The 22,962-nt window shown below is 38.6% G+C and overlaps 1 protein-coding gene across 3 annotated transcripts in view; it reads left to right on the top strand.

The window, feature by feature from the left end:
- LOC131144401 (uncharacterized) overlaps nucleotides 1-22,962 on the top strand; it is a 41,505-nt gene that overhangs the window by 11,288 nt on the left and 7,255 nt on the right. For all 3 annotated transcript variants that reach the window (XM_058093036.1, XM_058093034.1, XM_058093037.1), the window contains exon 4: nucleotides 20,127-20,237. In XM_058093036.1, the coding sequence (XP_057949019.1) occupies nucleotides 20,127-20,237 (111 nt within the window). The remainder of the gene's footprint in view (nucleotides 1-20,126; nucleotides 20,238-22,962) is intronic.

The raw sequence follows: 22,962 nt of genomic DNA, 5'->3' as shown, positions 1-22,962 counted from the left end.
GTGGGGGAGAATAAAGATCATTTGGTTAGTTGGTGTCTAAGAACACTGCTTTAATGGGTAAATGGTTATGGTGATTTCCCTTAGAGGAGTCCTCCCTTTGGCACAAAGTTATTAAGAGTACATTTAGCCCACAGGATAATAGGTGGGATGCTAATTTGGGTTTAAGATGTTCTTGTCATAGTCCTTGGAGAAGGGTATTTCACACTTACATCCTCTTTTTATTCCTTGTACAAATTTTATTTGGTTTTGAGAAGGCATTTGGGTGGGTGGCTCTTTACTTTGTTAATCTTTTCCCATTTGTTTAGACTTTAGATTAACCTCTTTGCACAATGAATCAATTTCTTCTTTCTTTATTTCTAATGGGGCGTCTATTGGGATTTCCATTTGCATAGGGCTCTTAATGATGGGGAGGTTTTGGAGCTTGCCTCCTTATTAAGTTTGTTGGACGGTAGGCTCCTTTCCCAAAGGAGATACTGTTGTTCCTGGATTCTTGATCTTCTAGCAGTATTTTTGTAAATCCTTTTTGAGCACCTAACCAATAAAATCTTGTCTTTTCTGCTTCGTAGATCGAAAGGCTAAAGTCACCTAAGATTAAGGCTTTTATTTGGTTGGTTGTTCTTAATAGAGTTAACACTAACAATCTGTGGCAAAGTAGGAGGCCTTGAAGGCTTTATTGCTGGATGTTTGTCCTATTTGTTTTCAAAATTCAGAATCTACTTCTCACCTTTTCATGCATTGCTCCTTTTCTTGGAGGGTGTGTGTTAGAGGTTATATATGTCTTTTAGTATTATTATTCTTGAGTATGTTCATATGTTAATTAGTGAGAGTTTCTAAGGGTATTATTGTCATTAGAATGTATTTAATTTGTATTATAAATAGAGGAAGTGCCTTATCTTTAAGTTAGGCCATTCATTTTAATCAAATATTAACATGGTATCAGAATGTGATCCAACCTAAACCCTATTCCTCTCAGCCGTCGCGCTGGAAAACATCATTCCTGCGGCTGTCCTTTCCAAATCCACCACCATCCCATATTATTTCACAAAACGAACCATACACCCATAAACAGACCCCCCCTCCCCCCCAACAAAACCCCATCGCCAGAGGACACCCCACGCTCCCCCATGAGCTGGCCAAATACCGGCAGGGCCGAACTCATGTGCTGGCGTGTGAGTGAAGTTCCAGCCACTTTTTTTTTTTTCGTTCTTTTTCCTCTGTCATGCTCTTATTCCTTCTTAGACTATATTATCAAGCTGTTAGGCCAGTTGTTTGCTAAAAAATTCAACCTTTTTTGACCATGCACTCGCGGTTTTCTGTTAATTTCTTTTCAGGGTTTGTGAAGGTTTCTTTGTGAGGTTTTTGGAGCTATGGCAGCGTTCATATGTTCAGTTGTGAGGCTGTGGCAGTGCTATATCCATCGACGAGTTGTTGACCTCGTTGGTGGTTCTGTCAGTGCTTCACATAGTTTGTGATTGTCTCGATTATTGATTGTTCTTCTTGTTTTTGGTGTAGTTGCTAAATTTGTGAATGTTAGGATGGAATCTTTGAATCCCAAAAAATTGTTTCCTACATCTTTGCCACAAATAATGACTCGAAAGTTGGATAGAAGGAACTATGTTTAATGGTCTAAAGCTGTTTGGATTTATTTAGCAGGATTAGAGAAATCTGACCTCTTGGTCCAATTTGATTCTTTTGGTGAGAAGAGAAAAGATGTGTGGGTCCAGGAAGGTGCCTTGATTGTTTCCCTTTTATGGAATTTGATGAAGCCACAAATTGCACAGATGTGTATGCATCTAGTTACGTGCAAGGAGAATTGGGATTATGTCAAACTTCTATACCATAGTAACATTATGCGTATGTATGATTTATCCCAGCAGTACTTTTAGTTACAACAAGGAGATAGGAGTATTGCGGATTGTTTTGGAGAGATGAAGCGTATTCATGAGGAGCTTAAAATCGTGCAACCCATAACTACAAATGTTCATGAGATGCAGAAGCAGAGGGAGTAGATGACAATTCTTCGTGTTCTAGCAGGCTTGAGACATGAGTTTGAGGCAGTTCGGTCCCAGATACTCAGTAGTGCCGAGTTGCCATCATTTGCCGATGTTTATTCTCATGTCCTTTGTGCTTCCTTTTGCACACATTCTTATGCTCTTGAATCTGGCTTTGAGAGGACAGCCTTTGCTACAAAGGGTGATTCTAGTTCTCTACCAAACAACCACAAAAGTTACGCGCTGGTTTGAGTGGCCGTAACGGTAGAGACGGACAAGGCAAAGGTACTCCTCGCAAGTGCACTCTTTCTGGACAGAATAATCTTGCTATTGAGCAGTGTTGGGATCTTCATAGCATACCTTCACGTGTTGCCAATGAAGCCACCACTGACTTTACACCCTTGGGGGCAGCCAATGCAGCCATCACCGACTCCTCATCGAGTGGGGGGCAACGTACTATATCTATGTCAAAGGAAGAGTATTCCAAGTTTCAATAGTATCAAGCGTCACAACAAGCTTCTCTTCCCATTGCGTTTCTTGCCCAAATAGATAATCACACAGTATGCCTATCATCCAGTACTTCTTGTCCTAGTCCTTTGGTCATAGACTCTGCTGCCACTGATCATATCACAGGTCATAGACTTGGATGATTATTCAAGAATGACTTGGTTATATTTAATAAAAGATTGTTTCGAGTTATTTCATGTATTTTGTGCCTTTTGTTATGAAGTAAAGACTCAATTTGGTTTACTAGTTTGAATACTTCGAAGTGATAATGCTAAAGGGTTAGCAGTGCACAATTCACTACTTATATGACTCAGTTTGATATTGTTCATCAATCATCCTGTGGCCACACTCCTCAACAAAATAGGGTTGCAGAGCGGAAAAATAGACATCTTCTTAGAATCATTCACACCTTACTTTATCAAATGCATGTACCTACAGTGTTTTGGAGTGATGCTCTACGTACTGCTTGTTATTTGATCAATAGAATGTCATCCTCTATTCTTAGTGGTAAAGTTCCCTACTCCATTCTCTTTCCTAATTCACCTTTATTTCTTTTACTCCTCGTATATTTGGGTGTGTCCTTTGTTCATAAACTAACTCCTGGGGTGGATAAGTTGGATCCTTGTGCTACAAAATGTGCCTTTTTGGGCTACTCATATACTAAGGGATTGTTATAGTCCTGTGCTGCATCGCCTCTTTGTTTCTGCCAATGCTATGTTTTTTGAGTCTACACCTTACTACAACTGGTCACTGAGCACTTCTAAGCTTAATGAGTCTCTTCATTTGCCTAATCTTCCAGATTCTACGTTGCTGCCCTTGCCTAACCAACCATCTCAGTCTCCATGTAGTTTGAGTCCTTCTCATCATCTTGATCATCCTAATTTGTAGGTGTATTCATGAAGGTGGCTCCAAGGAAGAGAGTCCTTTATAGCTTCTACTACCACGCCTTCAGTTTTTTCATTTGATGATCATACTTCCCATGATGTTGATCCTCCTATAGCTGTTCGGAAAGGTAAACACACATGTAGTCAACACCCCATTTCCAACTATGTTTCTTATGATTCCTTATCACCTTCCTATTATTGTTTTGTTAATGCTCTATCATCTACTACCCCTCCTAAATCTATTTTGGAAGCCTTAGCCCATTCTAGGTGGAGGGATGCTATGGTTGAAGAGATGAATGCTTTACATGACAATGGTACTTGGGACTTGGTACCTCTTCCTCCTGACAAGTTTGTGGTTGGTTGTCGTTGGGTTTACACCGTGAAAGTCAACCCTGATGGTTCTGATGTTGGATATGGGTGATTTGCTACGTAATCCTAGACAATATCGGAGACTTGTTGGAAAGTTGAATTATCTCACAATTACTTGGTTGGATATATCTTTTGTAACAAATGTTGTGAGTCAATTTCTAGATTCTCCAAGGACAACTCATTGGAATGTAGTAATTCCCATCTTGAGCTCAAAGGTGCACCTGGGAGAGGTCTTTATGTCGTGATCAGGGTCACACTTATATCCATGGATATATAGATGTAGATTGGACTGGATTGCCTTCCGATTAGAGATCTACAACCGGGTATTGTATCTTGATTGGTGGTAATTTGATTTCTTGGAAGAGTAAGAAACAAACTATGGTGGCAAGGTCAAGTGCTAAATCAGAATATAGAGCTATGGCTCACATTGCTTGTGAACTTGTCTGGTTGAAGAACATGTTGGAAGAATTGGGATTTTCTCATTCTTATCCTATGAAGTTGATGTGTGATAATGAAGCTGCTCTTCATATTGCCTCCAACCCTGTTTTTTTTTAGCGGACGAAGCACATTGAAGTTGATTGCCACTTTGTTCGGGAGAAACTTGTGCAGAAGCTCATTACAACCGCTTATGTGAAGTTGGAGATGCAACTTGCAGATTTGTTTACCAAAGCGCTGGGGGCTGCTCGCGTTAAATTCATTTGTAACAAGCTAGGATCATATATTTATGCTCCAACTTGAGAAGAGGGGGGGGAGGGTAGTGGTGTTAGAGGTTATATATGTCTTTTAGTATTATTTTTGTTTTGTGTTAGTATGTTAATTAGTGAGAGTTAGTAAGGGTATTATTGTCATTAGAATGTATTTCATTTGGATTATAAATAGAGGAAGTGACCTATCTTCATGTTAGGTCATTCATTTTAATGAAATCTTAACAGTGTGAAGCAACCTTTTTGGTTTATTTGGAGAGAATTGTGTGTGTTTAGAGTCGGTGGAGATTTGTTGGTTATCCATTTTTTTGGGTTTTGGAAGGGGTAAGGATGCTTTGGCCTCGTGGAGGTGTGCAATTTTGCAGTTTGAGGGGGATTTGGTTTGAACAAAATGCTTGTATTTTTGCAGGGAAGAAGATGTCTTCAGTTATGCTTTGGGACAGGCTTTAGTGCTTTGCCTCCTTGTGGGTTTTTGTAGCTAGGTGTTTCAAAAGGTTGCAGGGAAGAAGATGTCTTCAGCTATGCTTTGGGACAGGCTTTAGTGCTTTGCCTCCTTGTGGGTTTTTGTAGCTAGGTGTTTCAAAAGGTTATTGTTTTCTGATTTGCAATGTGATTGGTTGGCTGTGCTGTTTTGATTTATTTTGATTTATTTTTTATGTATCTATTAGATTACCATTTTACCTAAAAGCTTAAGTTGTTGGGTTATGGGCCAACAATTTATGTCAAGTAGGGGTGTACAAAAATTACCAAAAGACCGAAAACTGAACCAAAACTGAACCGTTTAACATTTCAGTTTGGTTTTTCGGTTTCGGTTTTCCAATTTTAAAAAATTGATTTTCGGTTTTGGTTCCGGTTATACAGAGAAAAACCAAACTGAAAAAACCAAAAAAATCGAATTATATATATCTAAAAAATTTTGCCCAATTTATAACTCTTAATATATTAATTGTACAATCCCTGATTATTTAATGAACTTTATTCATTATAATTATGTACACAAATATTTAATTATGGCAGAAGAGATGGAGGGATTAGAACCACTTATGTATGAGGATGATAGGTTTTCTCCCATGTATTACCGATCTGGGATTAGACTTGGTTGTAATCATGGACCATGATTCATGGTAGCATGCAGAAAGGCACACACAGCACCCTCACTCACACAGCACCCTCACTCTCCCTCTCAAACAACAACCCCCCCTCCCCCCACCCCCCAATTGCCCAGCCCCAGGTTGTAATAAACTAAACATGGTAGGCTGGTAGCATGCTGAGAGGCACACACTGCACCCTCGCTCTCACTCTCACACCCCCCCAAGCCCAGCCATTGCCCAGTCCCAGCCTTCACCCTTCATCATTCACCCCCTTGATTCCCATGTCCCACATCGGCTGCCAACTACTTTGAGGGAACCTTCTCCACTTATAAAAGCATGCCTCCTTTCCCTCATATCCATTCCATTTGGGCTGCTGGAAAAAAGATACTCATGCTTGGCCCACTCAAATTAAAGCCTATTTGACAATTTTGAATGGGCTTTTAAGTAACAATATTTTGGTGAGGTTCAGTTTGGCTACTAACCGAAAACCGGACTGAGGAACCATTCATTTTTTTAAACCAAACCGTCGGTTTATGGTTCAGTAATGGTTTTTAAATATGGGAACCAATATGTTTCGGTTCAGTGTTCAGTTTTGGACAAAACTGAACCGAAAAAACCGAGTACACCTCTAATGTCAAGATTTAACACTCCCCTGCACGTGGAGGGATGAAAACATGGCAAATAACACACGATAAGGGCATTCAATAAATTTTAAAACACCACACAATAAACACGGGCAACAAGAGTAGAACACAGGACCTCTTGGTTACTGGCTCTAATACCATGTTAGATTACCACTTGAGCTTAAGATTGACATACATTGTATCAAAATCTTAAGCTGCTTTTTGTTTTCTTTCTATTTTCAAAATTCCTCCGGGGGTTGCTGGCAAGATTGGGAGAATTATAAGAGATATCCTGTGGTCAGAGGTAGGGGGGGTCTTTAGGGGCGATTTGGCGAGGTGGAGGTGGTTTGTAGGTCTAAATTTGAAGGCGGTTTGGGTCTTGGAAATTTGGTGTCAAAAAATTTGTCTCTTTTGGTCAAATGTTTCCTGCTAGAAGATTCTTCCTTGTGGCATAGAATTGTTAAAAGCAAGATTAGACTTGATGAGAATGGGTGAGATACTGATTTGGGTTCTAGATGTTCTTTGGAAGGTTCATGGAAACCAATTTCTCAGATTTATTTACTCTTTATTCGCCATACTATATTTTTTCTGGGTAGGGGTTGCAACATTCTTTTTCAAAAAGACCTTTGGTTAGGGAATGTTGTTTTGTCCGCCTCTTTTGCTCGCCTCTTTCGTTGAGCTCAGGACAGAATGGATCCAGATCTTTTATTGTGGACCTGGGTGGTCCTTTACCTTCTTGGGATTTTCGCTTTCGGAGATCCTTGAATGATAGGGGGATAGAAGAGTCATAATCTTTGTTAGTGTTGTTGAATAACTGTCGGGTCTCTTTGGGAGCTGATAGTTGATCTTTGTCTTTGGATCCCTCATGGTTTTATACCTGCAAATCTTTTGAGTTCTCGATTGATACTGATTTTTTCTTCCTCTCTATAGAACTCTTTGGAAGGCCAAAGTCCCCCTTAAAATCAAAGATTTTCTCTAGGTAGTCGTGCTTAATAGGATCAACACGAATAACTTGTTTCGGTCTTATAGATCAGGATGCCTTTGAAGGCTCTCTCTCCAGATGTATGTGTGCTTTTTATTAACTGCTCAGAATCTGCTTCACATCTTTTCATGCATTGTGGTTTTGCCTGGGGAGTATGGAACATGTTATTCAATTTATTTTGGAGAATGTTTGGTTTGTTCAAGACAGTTGAGGAGTTTTTGGCAATTTCTTTTGTCAGTTTTGGTAGAAAAAAGGAAGGAAAAGTGTTATGGAAGTGTGCTTTCTTTGCAGTATTTTGGGCTTGTGGACGGAATGAAATGCACGTATTTTCTCAGGGAAGAAGTTATTTCTGTCAGTTTGGGAGATGATTCATCATTTGGCTTCTCTTTGGTGGGTGGATAATGGGAACTTCAAGGGGGTGTGTTTTGGATATTCAGTGTGACTGGCATTCCTTGTTGACTTGTTAAAGCATGCTGATCATTCTGGGTTATTTTTTGTGCTTTTTGGTTTTTCTTTTTTGCTTTTTCTGGGGTAACCCAGAATTTGTTAAGGAGATGCCTTATTCTCCTGTTTGTACAATCTTAATCTATCAATGGATTTATTTTTCTATAAAAAAAAAACTCGATCATGCTGCAGACACATTACAATGGTTATTAAAAGTTTTCAAAAGAGCTTTCTTAATCTTTTGGCTAGTATGTAAGCATTTTGGTTTGAAAATTCTATTTTGCTGCGGGCCTGCAGCATCATGGTGGAAAGATCAGATTTGGAAAATATTAACTGAATTTGATGAGTTCCAAACTCATTCCTAACATAGGAAGAGAAGAGTTGAGTATCTTCATTATGAACTGAAGAATATGTGGTTGCTGGTTGACACATTACGATGGTAATAGAAAACGTTGAAAATAGCTTTCTTTATTTTTGAGGATAGTTTGAAAGCATTTTGGTTTGAAAACTTTTGTTCATTCATTTTGCTGCAGACCTGCAGCATTGTGGAGGTAAAATCAGAGTTGGAAAGGGTCAACTGAATTTGACAACTTCAAAACTCATGAAGAAAGTTGGTAGAACTATGTAGGAAGAAAAGATTTGAGCTAGTTGTTTGCTATGCTCAAGGAACCTATATTCGTTTCTATTCATTTTTAGGAGTTTAACAGAATATTTGAGAAGATGAGGGGAAGTTTTCTGTCTTTTGGACTTGCACTATGTCCTCGCTGCTGTGAAGCAAGTACTAGAAGATAGATTTGTTGGATCTGAAGCTAGTTGCTTTTTGGTTCTAATGATTTAGGCAATTCGGCTTTGGTCTTTATTTCAGTTTATGTGAATATTGTAATTAGATATTGTTGTGGAAATTGAATTTGCATAGCGGAATAAAGGATCAAACAAATGCAGCACTCAATGGTAAACTATACAGAAACAAATCCACAACAATTATATGAGAGCAATAACAAAAAATACACAAGAAATTACGTGGTTTGCTGATGCCTACATCCACGGGAGCAAGCGGCAATGATTTCACTATCTTCTTGTCCAAAGGACATGAACAATTCATCAATCATGTACAAATACATCATACACAACGTATATATAAAGTTCCTGGATGTTCTCCCTCCAAAACCCAACCAAATTAACGTCCTTATTCAAAATTTGAAAATCTGCGCTGGTAACCCGAGCGAAACTGTCAACGGTTTGTAGACATACCGTCGACGATTATGGGGCTACCGTCGACAGTTTCGCCTATTGACACCAGCATCCTGATTTTTACTATGTTTTCTCTTTGTGCATGCCTTTCACTCACTTATATGAGCCACATATCACAACAATCTCCACCTTGGCGAATATACACCCCTTAGGAGAAAACCGAAATCATGAACCCACTGCTCCACCTTGATATTGGGACATTAGGTTGGGATCGTCTCCCTTCTAGCAACTGGAGACAAAAACCAAGTCCAAGCAACGCTTGAACTTGTTCGTGGCAGCTTCGGCTTCTGCCATGTACCCCGATTTAGTTGTAGATGTTATACTCAGAGACTATACCATGGAATTCCAACAAGGAGGCCTTCCCACAACAGTAAACATAAACCCCGTTGTAAACCTTCTATCATCGAAGTCCTTTGCATAGTCTGCAACAATAAATCTCACAACTGACGGACCACTCTGTTGTCTGCCGAAACACCCCATTGCACCAGCATAGGGGACCTTTGACATATCCCAAACATCACCGTCCGTCCTTGGGTACCGAGTGGTAGATAATTTACATTGATTCTCCACAAAACTTCGCTGAGATGACAAACAAAATTTCCCTGCAATTCTGTCCACAAAGCCACCCATGAGATAAACCCAATCGCCCTGCAGCTCTGTCCACAAAGCCACCCTGAGATAATACCAATCTCCTTGCAGCTCTGTCTTTGCAAATCTTCAAACCATACTCTTCTTGGCCGTACCCAAAACCTTTATGTCAAAAACTTTCAACAGAGTTTCCTACTGATTAGCCTCAGTCAAAGCCTTCCCAGCAAACAATATGTTATCCACAAACAACAGATACATCACTCCCTTGCACCCTATCACCCTCTTCCATCCTGGAAGTTCCACCAACCACCCACACCAGGTTTATATATAATAACTTCATCTCCTCCACCATAGCACTCATCGATCTATTTTTCTCTTTGCTATGCACCGCATCTTGAAAAATAGTAGGAGCCTTGCTGGTAGAAATGAATGCATAAAACACCCGAACATCAAATTTATACATGAGTGGTGGCTTGATGGTGCATTCGGACCCGTTGTTTTCTTGCTGGTATTATGAGTTATAACTCCTTGCATTATGAACAATGTCATCTCTGCTCTAAGTCTGTAACTCCACCTGTATCACATGTTCATTGTTGCTGCTGCAGTTTTCTGGTATCTGTTTCTCTTCCTTTACCTGAGTACGTTGCACCATGACTTTCTCACCAAAAACCATGTCTCCACTGATCACCACCTTATTTGTCCTTGGATCACCCAACTTGAACCCACCTTTCTTATGCCCCAAAAAGATGTATTGTCTAAACATTACACCAAACCTATATCTCACCTGACTAGAAACGTGCACCTGTGGACGTCCATTCAAACCAGAGTAGTCTACTGCAAAACCTACCCACAATTCTCTTGCAATTCTCCCATCTAGTGATACCTTTGGTGATCGGTTAAACGAGAAACACACCATACTCATTGACTTCACCAAGAAGTTCCTTGCAAGCCCTGCATACAACTTGCCATGCTCACAAAACTCCTTGAACAAAACAAGCATACTCAGTCCCAATGTCCGACCTGAGGATCTCTCTCTTGATATGGTTTTCCACCTCAGTCACAAGTTAAACTTGACAAACATTTCTGACTTGTGCTGTATGAGATACACTAAGACCCTTCGTGATAAATCCATGAAATACATGTGTCCACCCCGTGATGCTATCTTCATCGGTCCCCAAACATTTGAATAAATGTAGTCATCCATATACGTAACTGCATATGTCACAGAACATCTGACTCAGATTTTACAGTTGCAGCTCCACGTACAACTATGATACCCTGCAGTGCATAGATATTTCTTGCTAACTTTCGTCCTTTCATCACTATTAAGATGCCTTCACACACTTTCATTATCCCACGTTCAGACTTGTAATTATACCCGTTACTATCTAAAGTGCCCAATGAAATCACATTCTTCTGTAAATTCGGTACATGCCTTACATCACATAAATTTCTCACAACACCATCATACATCTTAATTCTGATATTTCCTATCCCAATTATTTTGCAAATAACATCATTTCCCATTTGAATATAACCAGAATTAACTGACCTGTAGGCGTTGAACCAATTTCTATATGGTGTCATGTGATAAGAACATCCGGAATCTAGGATCCAAGAATTCCTGAGGCCTTCTGAACCCGATGAAACAAATAGCATATTACCATCACTGTTCCCCGAGTCTCCTTCCACTACATTTGCATATTTTGCCGAACCCTCTTGATTTTCAGCGTTCCCTTTCTTCCATTCCAGACATTCCGATTTTATGTGCCCAATTTTACCGCACCTAAAACACCTTATGCCCTTCTTCCTGGACTGCATCCGATATCCGCTCCGGGACTTACTTCTCCTACGTTTCTGGTTACTCTTCACTACAAGCCCTTCACCATGTGAAATTTCATTGCTAGCAATTTTTCTTTGATGAAAACCGAGTAATGCGCTTGTTACCTCTTCCAAGTTTAGGCTTCCTTTGCCCCATGTTAGAGTAGTAACCAAATTCTCATATGTGTGAGACGCAGGTAGGGAATTCAATGGCATCAGCACCTTGTCTTCCTCCTCGAACTTCACATCAACACGCATCAAATCACTTACAATCTGAATGCGTTGATGTGTTGGTTCAAATCCGAACCCTCCACCATCTTAAGGCAATACAATCTTTGCTTAAGAAATAACTTGTTCGATAAAGACTTAGATATACCGGCTTTCCAGTTTCTGCCAAACTACTGGCGGAGAATCCTCATCCATGACGTGATACAACACATCATCAACCTAACAAAGTCGGATGGTTGACACTGTCTTTGCCTTCAATTTATTCCAACTTGCTTCATCAATGCTTTTCGGTTGAAAACTGTATAAAGCCTTCACCATACCTTGCTGCACTAACAAATCCTTCACCCTTCTCTTCCATGAACTGAAGTTTCCGGTTCCATCAAATTTGAAAACATCAAATTTTGTAGAAGCAGTTTCAGAGGCCATTACAACAATGCTCTAATACCAATTGTTGTGGAAATTGAATTTGCACAGCGGAATATAGGATCAAACAAACGCAACACTCAATGGTAAACTATACAAAAACAATCCACAGAAATTATATGAAAGCAATAACAACAAATATACAAGAAATTACGTGGTTCGGTAATGCCTACATCCAAGGGAGCAAATGGAAACGATTTCACTATTTTCTTGTCCAAAGGACATGAACAATACATCAACCATGTACAAATACATCATACACAATGTATATATAAAATTCCCGGAGGTTCTCCCTCCAAAACCCAACCAAATTAACGTCCTTATTCAAAATTTGAAAATCTGCGCTGGTAACCCGAGCCAAACTGTCGACGGTTTGTAGCTGAGCCAAACTGTCGACGGTAGCGGGTTCCCCTAGTGACACTAGCATCTTGATTTTCACCATGTTTTCTCTTTGTGCATGCCTTCCACTCACTTATATGAGCCATATATCACAACAGGTATCAAGGTTGACACTTACTAGAAGGCTACAGTTGGCAGGATGGTTGTTCATGTGCCTATGAATGGATAGGATTTTAATATGAATCCAATTAGATTCTGGTATCATACCATGGTAGAAGTCATCTAGTTTGATAATCTTTTGACCCTCTGAATATGATAAATCCGTACACTTACAAACTAGATTTGACAATAGGACAAGGAAACCTAGTGACAAAATATGATGCATATAGTGCATACAAATATATATTGGATTGTACATTTAATCAACCAGACAATGGTTACACGGAATTTTAACTTTTCATTGTACTTTTCGTATTGGGTCAGATTATTGGACTGGATGCCTGGTACTCATCTGAGTTGAATTCTGGATCCATTAGATTATCTGTACATATTGCATATAAACCTTGTCAGATTGGGTTTGGAGCACACTGAATCTGGTCCATATCTGATCCATTGCCAGGTCTAGTATTACATGTTAGTTCAATCATAAAGTGTTTCATTCAGAGTGTAATGTTTATGACTTCACTTGTGCATGAAGGCTCTATTTCCAGATATTTGTGTGCTTTGCTTCAACTGTTCAGAATCTGTATCGCCTCTTTTTGTGCATTGCAATTTTTCCTGGAGGGTATGGAACAAGTTATTTGGTTATTTTGGAGAATGTTGGGTTTGTCCAGAGACACTGGAGGATTTTCTGGCAGTTTCTTTTGTGGGTTTTGGTAGGAAAAAGGTAAGGGCAGCGTTATGGAAGTGTGCTTTCTTTGCAGTATTTTGGGGGCTGTGGATGGAATATAATGCGAGTATTTCTCAGGGAAGAAGTTGTCGCTTCTGCTGGTTTGGGAGAAGATTCATTATTTGGTTTCTCTTTGGTGTGTGGGTCATGGGAACTTTAAGGGGGTGGCTTTTTGAACATTCAGCGTGATTGGCATTTTTTGATGAATTGTTAATGCGCACTGAATTTTTTTTTTTGGTTTCTTTGTTTTTTATTTGGATTGACCCAAATTTTGTTAAGGAGATGTCTTATTCTCCTGTTTGTATATTTTTAACCTATCGATGAATTTCTTCATTTTCTATAAAAAGCATGACTTCACTTGTGCAAGATTTAACTATATGTGTGACTATTTTCTCTCACCCCATTCATTTTAGGGTGTAATACAATGCGATGTGGTAGGGTGAGCTAATATATTTTTTTTGGGGGGGGGGGGGGGGAGGGGGTTGTTGGGGCTTGGTCACGTGGTATCTAAAAGCATCTCCTTAAATGGAAATCGTTTATGGAGGTTCCCCCTAGAGGTTATTTCTCTATTGCAGCAGGTTATTAGAAGTATGGAATTCATTGGATTGGATTGGATGCTAAAGGATGTGACAATGTTCCTCACTTGTCTCCTTGGAAGTTTGTTCCCAGGTTGCTGGTGTCTTCTTTCCTCTTAACTTGTTTCAAATTGGCTAATGGTAATAGAATTCAGTTGTCGGAGGATATTTGGGTGGGAGAGGTTCTACTGGAGCTGTTGATGCCTTCCCTTTCTTGATTATCTATTCATAATGCACCAATTTCAATTCGTAATAGAAATCAGTTTCAGGAGGATATTTTGGTGATAGAGGTTCTGCTGTAGCTATTAGTGCCTTTCTTTTTTAGATTATCTATTCATAATGCACCAATTTCAATTTTTTTTTTTCCTTCCGTTCAATTTTCTTAGGACTTCCATTTCTTAAGGAGTCTTCATGGAAGAGAGGTTGATGATCTTACTTCTTTACTGAGCATGTTGTACTCTTGCTCCTAATATGAGAGCAGATGCTCGGGTTTGGCTAGGGAATTCTTCAAGGTCCTTTTCTTCTAATACTTTCTTTGCTCATCTTTTGAAGCCTTCAACTTCTAGACCGTTTCCTTTGAATCAAGTTGTTTGGAAGGCACAGATTCCTTTCAAGATTTGGGCTTTCATCTCAACTCTACCTCTCAATAGGATTAACATGAATGACTTGCTACTGGTAGGGAGGCCTTACAAGTCCTTGGCTTGCATATGTTGTACCACGAGTCAAATGAGACTAAAATGCACCTTTTCCTTCAATGCTGTGTGGCTAGACCTTTTGATTTCTTGCTAGTGATATTTTGGGGTTTTGGGAAAAGTAGAAAGGGAGGGCTTTATGGACTTGTACAGTGTATGCCATTTTCTGGACTCTATGGCTCAAGAGAAATGCAAGTTCAAGGATCAGACGTCTCCATTTTTGCAGATAGAGTTAATTTTCTTGCTTCTTTCTAGGCCCACTCATTTGGGATTTTTCCCTGGGGGAGGGGGGATTTTGCTGATCGATTTCAAATGGATTGTAAGGTGGCTTTATTGTAGTTAGTTGATTTGCAAGGATGACTTATCCTCCATATCTTTTGTACTTTTTAGTCTCCAATGGATCTTTTGTTGTCTTAAAATAAATCCTTGTTTGAAAAAAAATATCCTTCTTATTCCCTAGTTAGAACAATTGATTCTTAGGTTTAACAATTAAGTTGTTAGATCATTTGGGATGGCTTCAAAATTAAATATTAACAATAGCTTGACAATCCTTTCATGGATAACAAACATAATGAGGTTGTTGTTAGGACAGACAATAGCGAGGCTAGAGAGGCTGACACATGATGAACGAATCGGAAACACCCTTGTTTTCAGCATATTGTGTTAGCTCCCCTAACTAATCTAATTGCAATGGTTTGGGAATTAATTCCTCAGAAGGGTATCTAATTGACAAAGAAGGAACTATGGTGCGAGTCCTCTATCACGATTGTGTTAATATGGGTTTTCATGATTATTTGAAGGCGGAAAGGAAGATTTTTAATTTAGATAAATTGAATGAAGTCTCTATTTTTATTCCTATATTGGAGTTTTAAGAAGTCATACATCTTACTTGTTTTTGGATGGAAAGGAACTTAAATGGTTGCTAATTTGAATGGATGCATTTTGGTTTGGACCTTGTGAATTAGTGAAGTGTTCTTGTGTGGGGGTGGGGGGGGAGTAGTAATTTGTGGAATGAAGGTGGCTTTTTGTTAGTTTCGAATTGTTGTTCAACCACCGGGGTTGTTTCTTGCGTCTGGAAAAAGTGAAGGAAATAGGAGTGGCTGATTCTGTTAGAATTCTAGAAGGAAAAGAAGTGGCAGGTCAGTGGCTTTTTGTTAGTTTTGAATTGTTGTTCAACCACTGGCGCTGTTTCTTGCATCTGGAAAAAGTGAAGGAAATAGGAGTGACTGATTCTGTTAGAATTCTAGAAGAAAAAGAACTGGCAGGTTGGTGGAATTTTCATATAGCTTTGAGATCTATTTCCACTTGCACGGGAGGGGAGTTGATGAGAAACCAAGGGGAGGGTTCTGCTGTGATTGTGGCTTGAGAAACATTGGCAGCTGTGACGAGTGGAAAAAACATCCAGCAAAAGCTTCAAGGTTTCCAGTGTGTGAGCAAGTGTGAATGGTGGTTCGTTGGGGTTGTGAGATTTCAGGGGAGATTGCAGGAAGGAGTTTTGATTTGAAGGGGAGAATTGTAGATAGGGAAGGATATGGTGGGATTTAAATTCAAAGAGATAAGGGGTTTTATGTCTTGGTCCTAATTGGAATGGTAAAAAGTTAAGGGCTCTAAAACAGAAAAAAGGCAAATGATTTTGTCGGGCTCATTTTGCATAGAAATTGCAAGGGGAGTAGGGTTTTGACAAAGGGGAGAATAAGAATTTGGGTGGACTTGTGATTTGCAGTGATGATGGTAGTTCAAAGGAATTTATGGTTTCTGATGGTACAAGAAGTTAACTAGGTCTTCAAGGCAAACAGATTGCCCTCAGTTCAGCGAGTTATGATCATTATCATCTGCCACGAGAGTCTCATGTAGCCATGTCTCAGATTTTGGGGGATGCAATGACAAAAGGGTGTTAGAATCATACAATGAGATGGGCAGCTTAAGTGAAAACAGTAATGCTGCGTTTGGGAGCATGGACTTCGGACCTTGGATTTGGATTTGGATGGATTTGGACAAATTTTAATACAATCTTGTATAACATCTTATCCAAATTCAATACAGATCCAAATCCAAGGCCTCTTCAAACATGGGGTAAGGATATACTACTGGACCAATTGATGGCAGAAAATGGAATAGAGGATGAGTGTCAGTCTTTAATATCTTCTTAGAAAGCATATCCAGAATCTACAGATTGCGCAATGACCTTGGGAAATTTATTTTGTTTGGGCAGGAGGAAGTGGGGGATGATGGACCTAGAAGTTCCTCCGAAGAAGCTTAGATTGGTGTTCTCCTTTTGAATAATATAGATGGCCAAATAGAAAATGTCATTGAGGGGGGTCTTAGCCTTTAATTCACAATTGGAATGTTGACCTACTGCTGCCTTTAATGCGTCTGCCTCCTTAAAACATGTGGGTAATGCATGAGTGAATTGAAATAGGAAATAAAAGGGATTAAATTCTCCTAAAGGTATTTTACCTTATACTGTGAGTGAATCGAAAAAGGAGAATAAGAGGGATTAAATTCTCATAAAGGTATCTTACACTTTCTTTATATGCTGGAAATTACTGATATTAATTTGTGCTTGTTAGATTACCACTTTACCTAAAAGCTTAAGCTATTAGGTTGTGGGCCAACAATGTATATCAAGCTTTAATTCTCCCCACATGTGCAGCTTGACAACATGTGGAGAGATAAACACACGATAAATAACCCATGATAGGGAACACAATAAATTTTTTAAATTCCACACAATAAGTGCGGGCAACAAGACTAGTACTTAGGACCTCCTAGTAACTAGCTCTGATATCATGTTAAGTTTCCACTTTATTTAAAAACTTAAGCTATTAGGTTGTGGGCCAACAATGTATATCAAGCTTTAACAGTGCCAAAGGCAGGAATCTAAAGAGAGAGAAATCATAGCTATTGACACTTTTTTTTTGGGGGGTGGGGGTGGGGATTGTTGAGATGGACAATTGTGACCAGCAAGAATTCCTTGAGGGGATGGGTATGAAAGTTAAATTATGAAGATAAAGGGGGTAAACTAGTTAATCTATGAAGATAATTAGTTTATTTAGGAAACTATACTTGAGAAGGTGGATGGGGGGTGGTTAGGAGTATTTGGAAGGGGAGGTTTAAGGGGTGGGAGTTTTTTCCTTTTCTAGGGGCAGCTGGGGGTGGTTTTGATGATGTGGGAGACTTGTTCCATTTGCCACATTGTTAGCCTAGTGGTTTTTTTCCCTTGATTTTTTTAGATATTAGTGGTAGGGTTTAGTGGTAGGTTTTTTTTAAGGCTCCCTTAGGGAGAAGAAAGGGAGAGATCTCTTCTAGTATGAGCAATTTTGATAGGTTTATTAGGGAGTGCAGGTTAAGAGATTTTCAGTTTGATAATGCTTAATGTTCTTGGTGATTGGGTGGGAATTGGTTTCTAGTCATTTGCTTATGTTCTTGTTTTGTGGAGAGTGGGAAGATGAATTTCTAAATCCAACTCAAATGATTTTATGTAGACCACTGTTAGATCATTTTCCTATATTTTTAGACTTGGAAGGTTAGGTGGGTCCTTCTCATTTTAGGTTTGAGAATATGATGCTTGATCATAAGTCTCTTCACGCTTTGGTTTAGGGTTACATGGAGCGAGGAGGTTGATAGGGGTTGGGATGATTTTAGGTTTATGAGAAAGCCCAAAAGGCTTAAGGAGGTGTTGAAATGGAATATTGAAAGATTTGGAGTTGAGAGTTTAAAAACAGCTTTTTGGGAGAATCAAATTTGTTGGAGAGGGAAGAGGAAGAAGGGAGTGTTATGGAGGATAAAAGGCTTGTTTAAAAAAATGAGCTAGAGGAGGTAATTTGTTCAGGATTGAGGAGTTGGAGACAAAATATCAAATTTAAGTGGGTTAGGAAGGTGACTGTAATTCTAAATTCTTTCATGGTTTGGCTAAAAGTAAGAGGAGTGCTATTAGGGATTTGGAGTTGAGGGAGGGAGAGGTTATTTCTGACCCTATTGTGATAGCAAGTGAGATTACTGATTTCTTTGCAAATATTTTTTTGGTGGAGGATGGAGGTAGACCAATGATTGAGGGGTTGGCATGAAATCCCATATCTATAGGTCAGTAGTCTTGGTTCAAGAGATCTTTTGAGGAAAGTGAGGTTAGGGAGCTATTTTTTGGGATGGTAAGGGTAGGCTCTGGGTCTGGATGGTTTTGGTATGCCATTTTTCCAGAATTTTGGGATGTGGTTAAAGGAGATTCAATGAAGATCTTTAAGGGGTTCATTTTTAATGGTGTTTTGAATAACAACATTAATTTGACTTTCATCACTTCGGTGCCTAAAAAGAGTAGATATATTAAAGTTGTTGATTTCGGCCTGTAAGTCTGGTTCCTAGTTTGTATAAGGTTATTGCGAAGGTGCTTGCTAATCGGCTGGTTTAGTAATAGGAGATACTATTTCTTAGGCAAAAAATGATTTTGTAGGGGGGTAGGCCGACTGTGGATGCTATTTTAGTGGCTAATGAGGTTGTGGAGGATGTTGTAGGAGAAAATGGTGGGGGGATTTGATTCAATTGGATTTTGAAAAGGCTTGCGATTGAGTCTGTTGGGGGTTTCTAAATAGGTTCTTGGAGAGGAAAGGTTTTGGCTATAGGTGGAAGACTTAGATGAGGGTTGTTTGTCTAATTCTTCCTTTTCTATTATTATTAATGGAGAACTTTGAATTGTTTTAGGGCTTTGAGGGTGTTAGGCAAGGAGATCCGTTGTCCTCTTGGTACTATTATTTGTTCTACCATTATTCTTGACTCACTGTGTATGTCAGATGCCATGATGTTTGTTCATATGATCATATTCGTTAATATTATAACTTATTCTGTTTGGCATTTAGTTTCCTGTTGAAACTTTCACCTGAATTTCACATTTTTTTTCTATCCAAAAATGGTTAGATCCTTCTATATTTTGAACATTTGTGTTTTATAGGAAAACTCTTCAATTTTCCTGTCGTCATTTGTGCAGCACCTTATTTCTATTCTCGGTATTTTCTGTATGATTTTGCTATGGTGCATTATTTTAAGATATGTTTTAATAATGGCTCAATATTAGCATAAGATCTGGGATTCTTAGAGTATGATTGGTTAATTCTGGATAACCGAGCTTATTTTCATGCAGTTGGGATTGGTACCTTAGTACAGTGCAAATAAAAAAAAAAAAGAATTTGTTCAACTGAGAGAGCACTTGACTGATAAGCACTGCAAAAGAGACATGGTTAATATGGTGTATTTTATATTATTTGTTTTCTGTTGAATAATTTGTTAGGGTGGTAATATTGTGTATTATGGGGAAGCCAGGGTTAATTTTATAAAAAATTGTGGCAGCTGTCTCATATTCAGTAAATTGGAGAACAACAAGCTAGTCCAGTCTAGGCATAACAGCATGTAGCAATAGTTACACCTTGCAACAGACCAGAATGACCTGTAATGAACCAGAACAATCTGCAATGAACTAGTAATGGTCGTTACAGTACTATAGTGGTAGTTATAGTACATTATTACCATAGCAGACTGTAGCGGATGATATAGTTTTGAATTACTTCTGAAATATCATCCCATAATGGTTTTTGAAGGAATTGATACCATTACGTAAACAGTGGCTTTACCTAATCGTAGTGGCCCATTTTAACTGCACTCTGTTGGTGCAAAGCTTGTTCTTTGGTTATTCCTTTTCTCTATTACGATATCAAAGGCTTATGAATTTTTGTTTCAGGTTGTACGCTGTTTTGAAGATAATGACATTGTTCATGTGAATGGGAAAGTTGATCCTAAATCTGATATTGATGTGATCAACTTAGAGCTAATTTTTTCTGATTTGGACCAGGTATTGTCTGTTAGAGCTTATTTGTAGTTATAATATCTACCTGGCACTGTTAGTTTTCAGTTTAACAAAACCAGGGTGCATGGTTCGCATGAATTGTGTCTACTGTGTTATGATTTCTGATATGTTATATGACATATATGACTTGTAGGATTGTTTCATTGCATGCAAAGTTTAGGGTTTTTCGGTACTGGCTTGTAAATGGAAAAAAGTGGCTTGTTTATTAGCTTATGCGATAGTCTAGGAACAAATTGGTGGTTCAACTAGAGGATGTTTCCATTTGGTTTATAGTTGTTATAAAATTTAATTATGATTTAGGATCTATTGGGGAGCAAGAAAACAGTGAGAAAAGAAAAGAAAAAAAGTGTAAAATAGAGGAAAGACAGAATGGAAATTGAGCAAGGCAAAAACCAATCATATTTTTGATTATCAAGAATGTCTCCAAGGCACACAATTAACCCTTTATGGGAGCATTTCCCCAAGAGGAACTGTGGAAATAAACCGAAAAGTAATGTTAATTGCCTAAATTATTGCAAAAAAAAAAAAAAAAAACCCTAAAATCCCTAAAGAAAAATATAATGTAACACCCAACGCGCAAAGCTCCCATGCTATGGGGTTATGGGGAGGGCATGATGTATTACCTTCATACTTGGAGAGATTGTATCTGTGATTTTGACCTTCATGTTTGGATGGACACCAATACCATTGAGTCAAAGCTAAACCTCAAACTCTACATCCCTGCTTTAATAAAATAAACAATTAAAAGAGAATTGTCTTCTTTCCTACCACATCAAATTATCTCTAGACTCAAGTTAATGGTCTACTTGATAGTGAATCTTGTTTGTCTCTTTCTTTTGTTGTGCGTAACACATCAATAGATGTGCATCTCTGTAACATTATGGGCACACCATGTTGGGTGGTGGGTCAATTTGGCCAGCCTGCAGTGTTCAGCAGACTTGAACTTGATTTGTGCCATTTCCTATTTCATAGTGTTACTCAGACTATTGGACATAGGGTGCACAAAGATTATCGAGAAACCAAAACCCCAACTGAAACTGAAGTGTTTGACATTTTGATTCAGATTTTCAGTTCCAGTTTCGTTGTTCATTTTCAAAAAATGGGTTTCAGTTTTGTAAAAATTGTTCGTTTTCAAAACATCATTTTTTAGTTTTGATTTCATCTTTATATGTAAACTGAATCAAATAACAGGATTAATTTTTTGTTATTTTATTAATAAATTTTTCATTTTATTCGATGTTGAGTCTTGTGTGTTTAATATTTTTTAAATTATTTTTTTTAGTCAAGTAATTTTTGTTTTTGTTTTATGTTAATTGTTTATGCATGTGCATCACTGAATTAATCAAAGAAGTGAGATTTTAGCCTCACTTTCAGCTGAGACTTTGCTGAATTTTCTGAGGGCCATTTCATATGAATGAAGAAAAATTCCAAGATCTTGCTTTTGTCAGTGGGTTAACGGCATCTACAAGAATGCCAACTTTGATACCAAATGATAAGACCCCTAAGTTTTTATCTTTTAGGGAAATTGGGGAAACTGAAAGGATGGAAAATAAAAACAGAGAAAAGGGTTGACCATTTGGAGGGGATTTGCCTCCAACTTGCAAAGGCTTTGAATTATATTATTGCTTGAATGAAAAATCCTCATAGGGTTACATATACATAGGATTGGGACTCCTACTCCTAGTAGGAGTGTATAAACATTAAATAAAAATTCCAATCCAAGTTGTTAATGGACTCTAATAACTACTCCTAAAGTAGCATGGAAAATAAGTAAAAGTCAACATGACATTGAATATAAATGCTAACACTAAATAAGAATCCTAATTGATCTAGGAAACATAAAATAGAAATCCTAATTGATATGGGAATCCTAACAGCGTCCCAAACAATTTTGTATTACAATCCCCCTCAACCCACTCGACACTCAACTTCTGCTTCGAGTTAATTCCCTTCTCAAACAAGATCAAATCCAAATCACTACTAAAGGTGAGCCTCTTGAACTATCCTCCTTACTGGCTAAACCACACGGCTTTCACCTATCCAAGCCATCAGTCTCATCAAGAATCACATTCTTTTGCTTTTTTAAGTCACCAAAAACATTTTAATTCCACAACTTCATTTTGTTTTACAAACTTCAATTTGTTCATAAATTTGGACCTGCCCTCCCCTCAACACTACCTTTCTCTGCCAAGTAATAAAGGACTCCTGAGTGTGTGTCAGCCACATATTTTCAAATCTGAACCAGGTAGGATTCCACTTCATGTGTATAGCATGGAACAATGCCAGACAATAGGCCTAACAAGAACCTCCTGGGCAGCATTTGGGAAAAACAATCTTCCAATCATTAGTAAACAGAAACAATCAATACAGGAAGAAGACACTACTCCTCAAAGCAAACCAAGTAAACTGACCGTTACTCAACACTATATTCCTAAGTCCACAGTCATGAATGAAAGAGTCATACAACCTCATAATGCTAGTCACCCTATCACCCCCTAACTTGTTACTAGAAAGGCGAATGACATTAAAATCCCCTCAGACCACCCAATGCAGATTACAAAGGCCAAAGAAATTGGCTGACTCAAAAAAGGAAGCCTGCATAACAAACATCGTGGGGCCCAAAACTGATGTGAACCACCAATCCCCAAAATCCCTCACTTCTAAGTTTCTAACAACACGGAAATAGAATAAAACCCCACCACACAATCCT

Source organism: Malania oleifera, chromosome 12 (assembly GCF_029873635.1).
Source record: "Malania oleifera isolate guangnan ecotype guangnan chromosome 12, ASM2987363v1, whole genome shotgun sequence".
NCBI classification, from domain to species: Eukaryota; Viridiplantae; Streptophyta; class Magnoliopsida; order Santalales; family Ximeniaceae; genus Malania; species Malania oleifera.
Note: the sequence above shows the minus strand (reverse complement) of the source record. Positions and strands in the feature narration are given on the sequence as shown.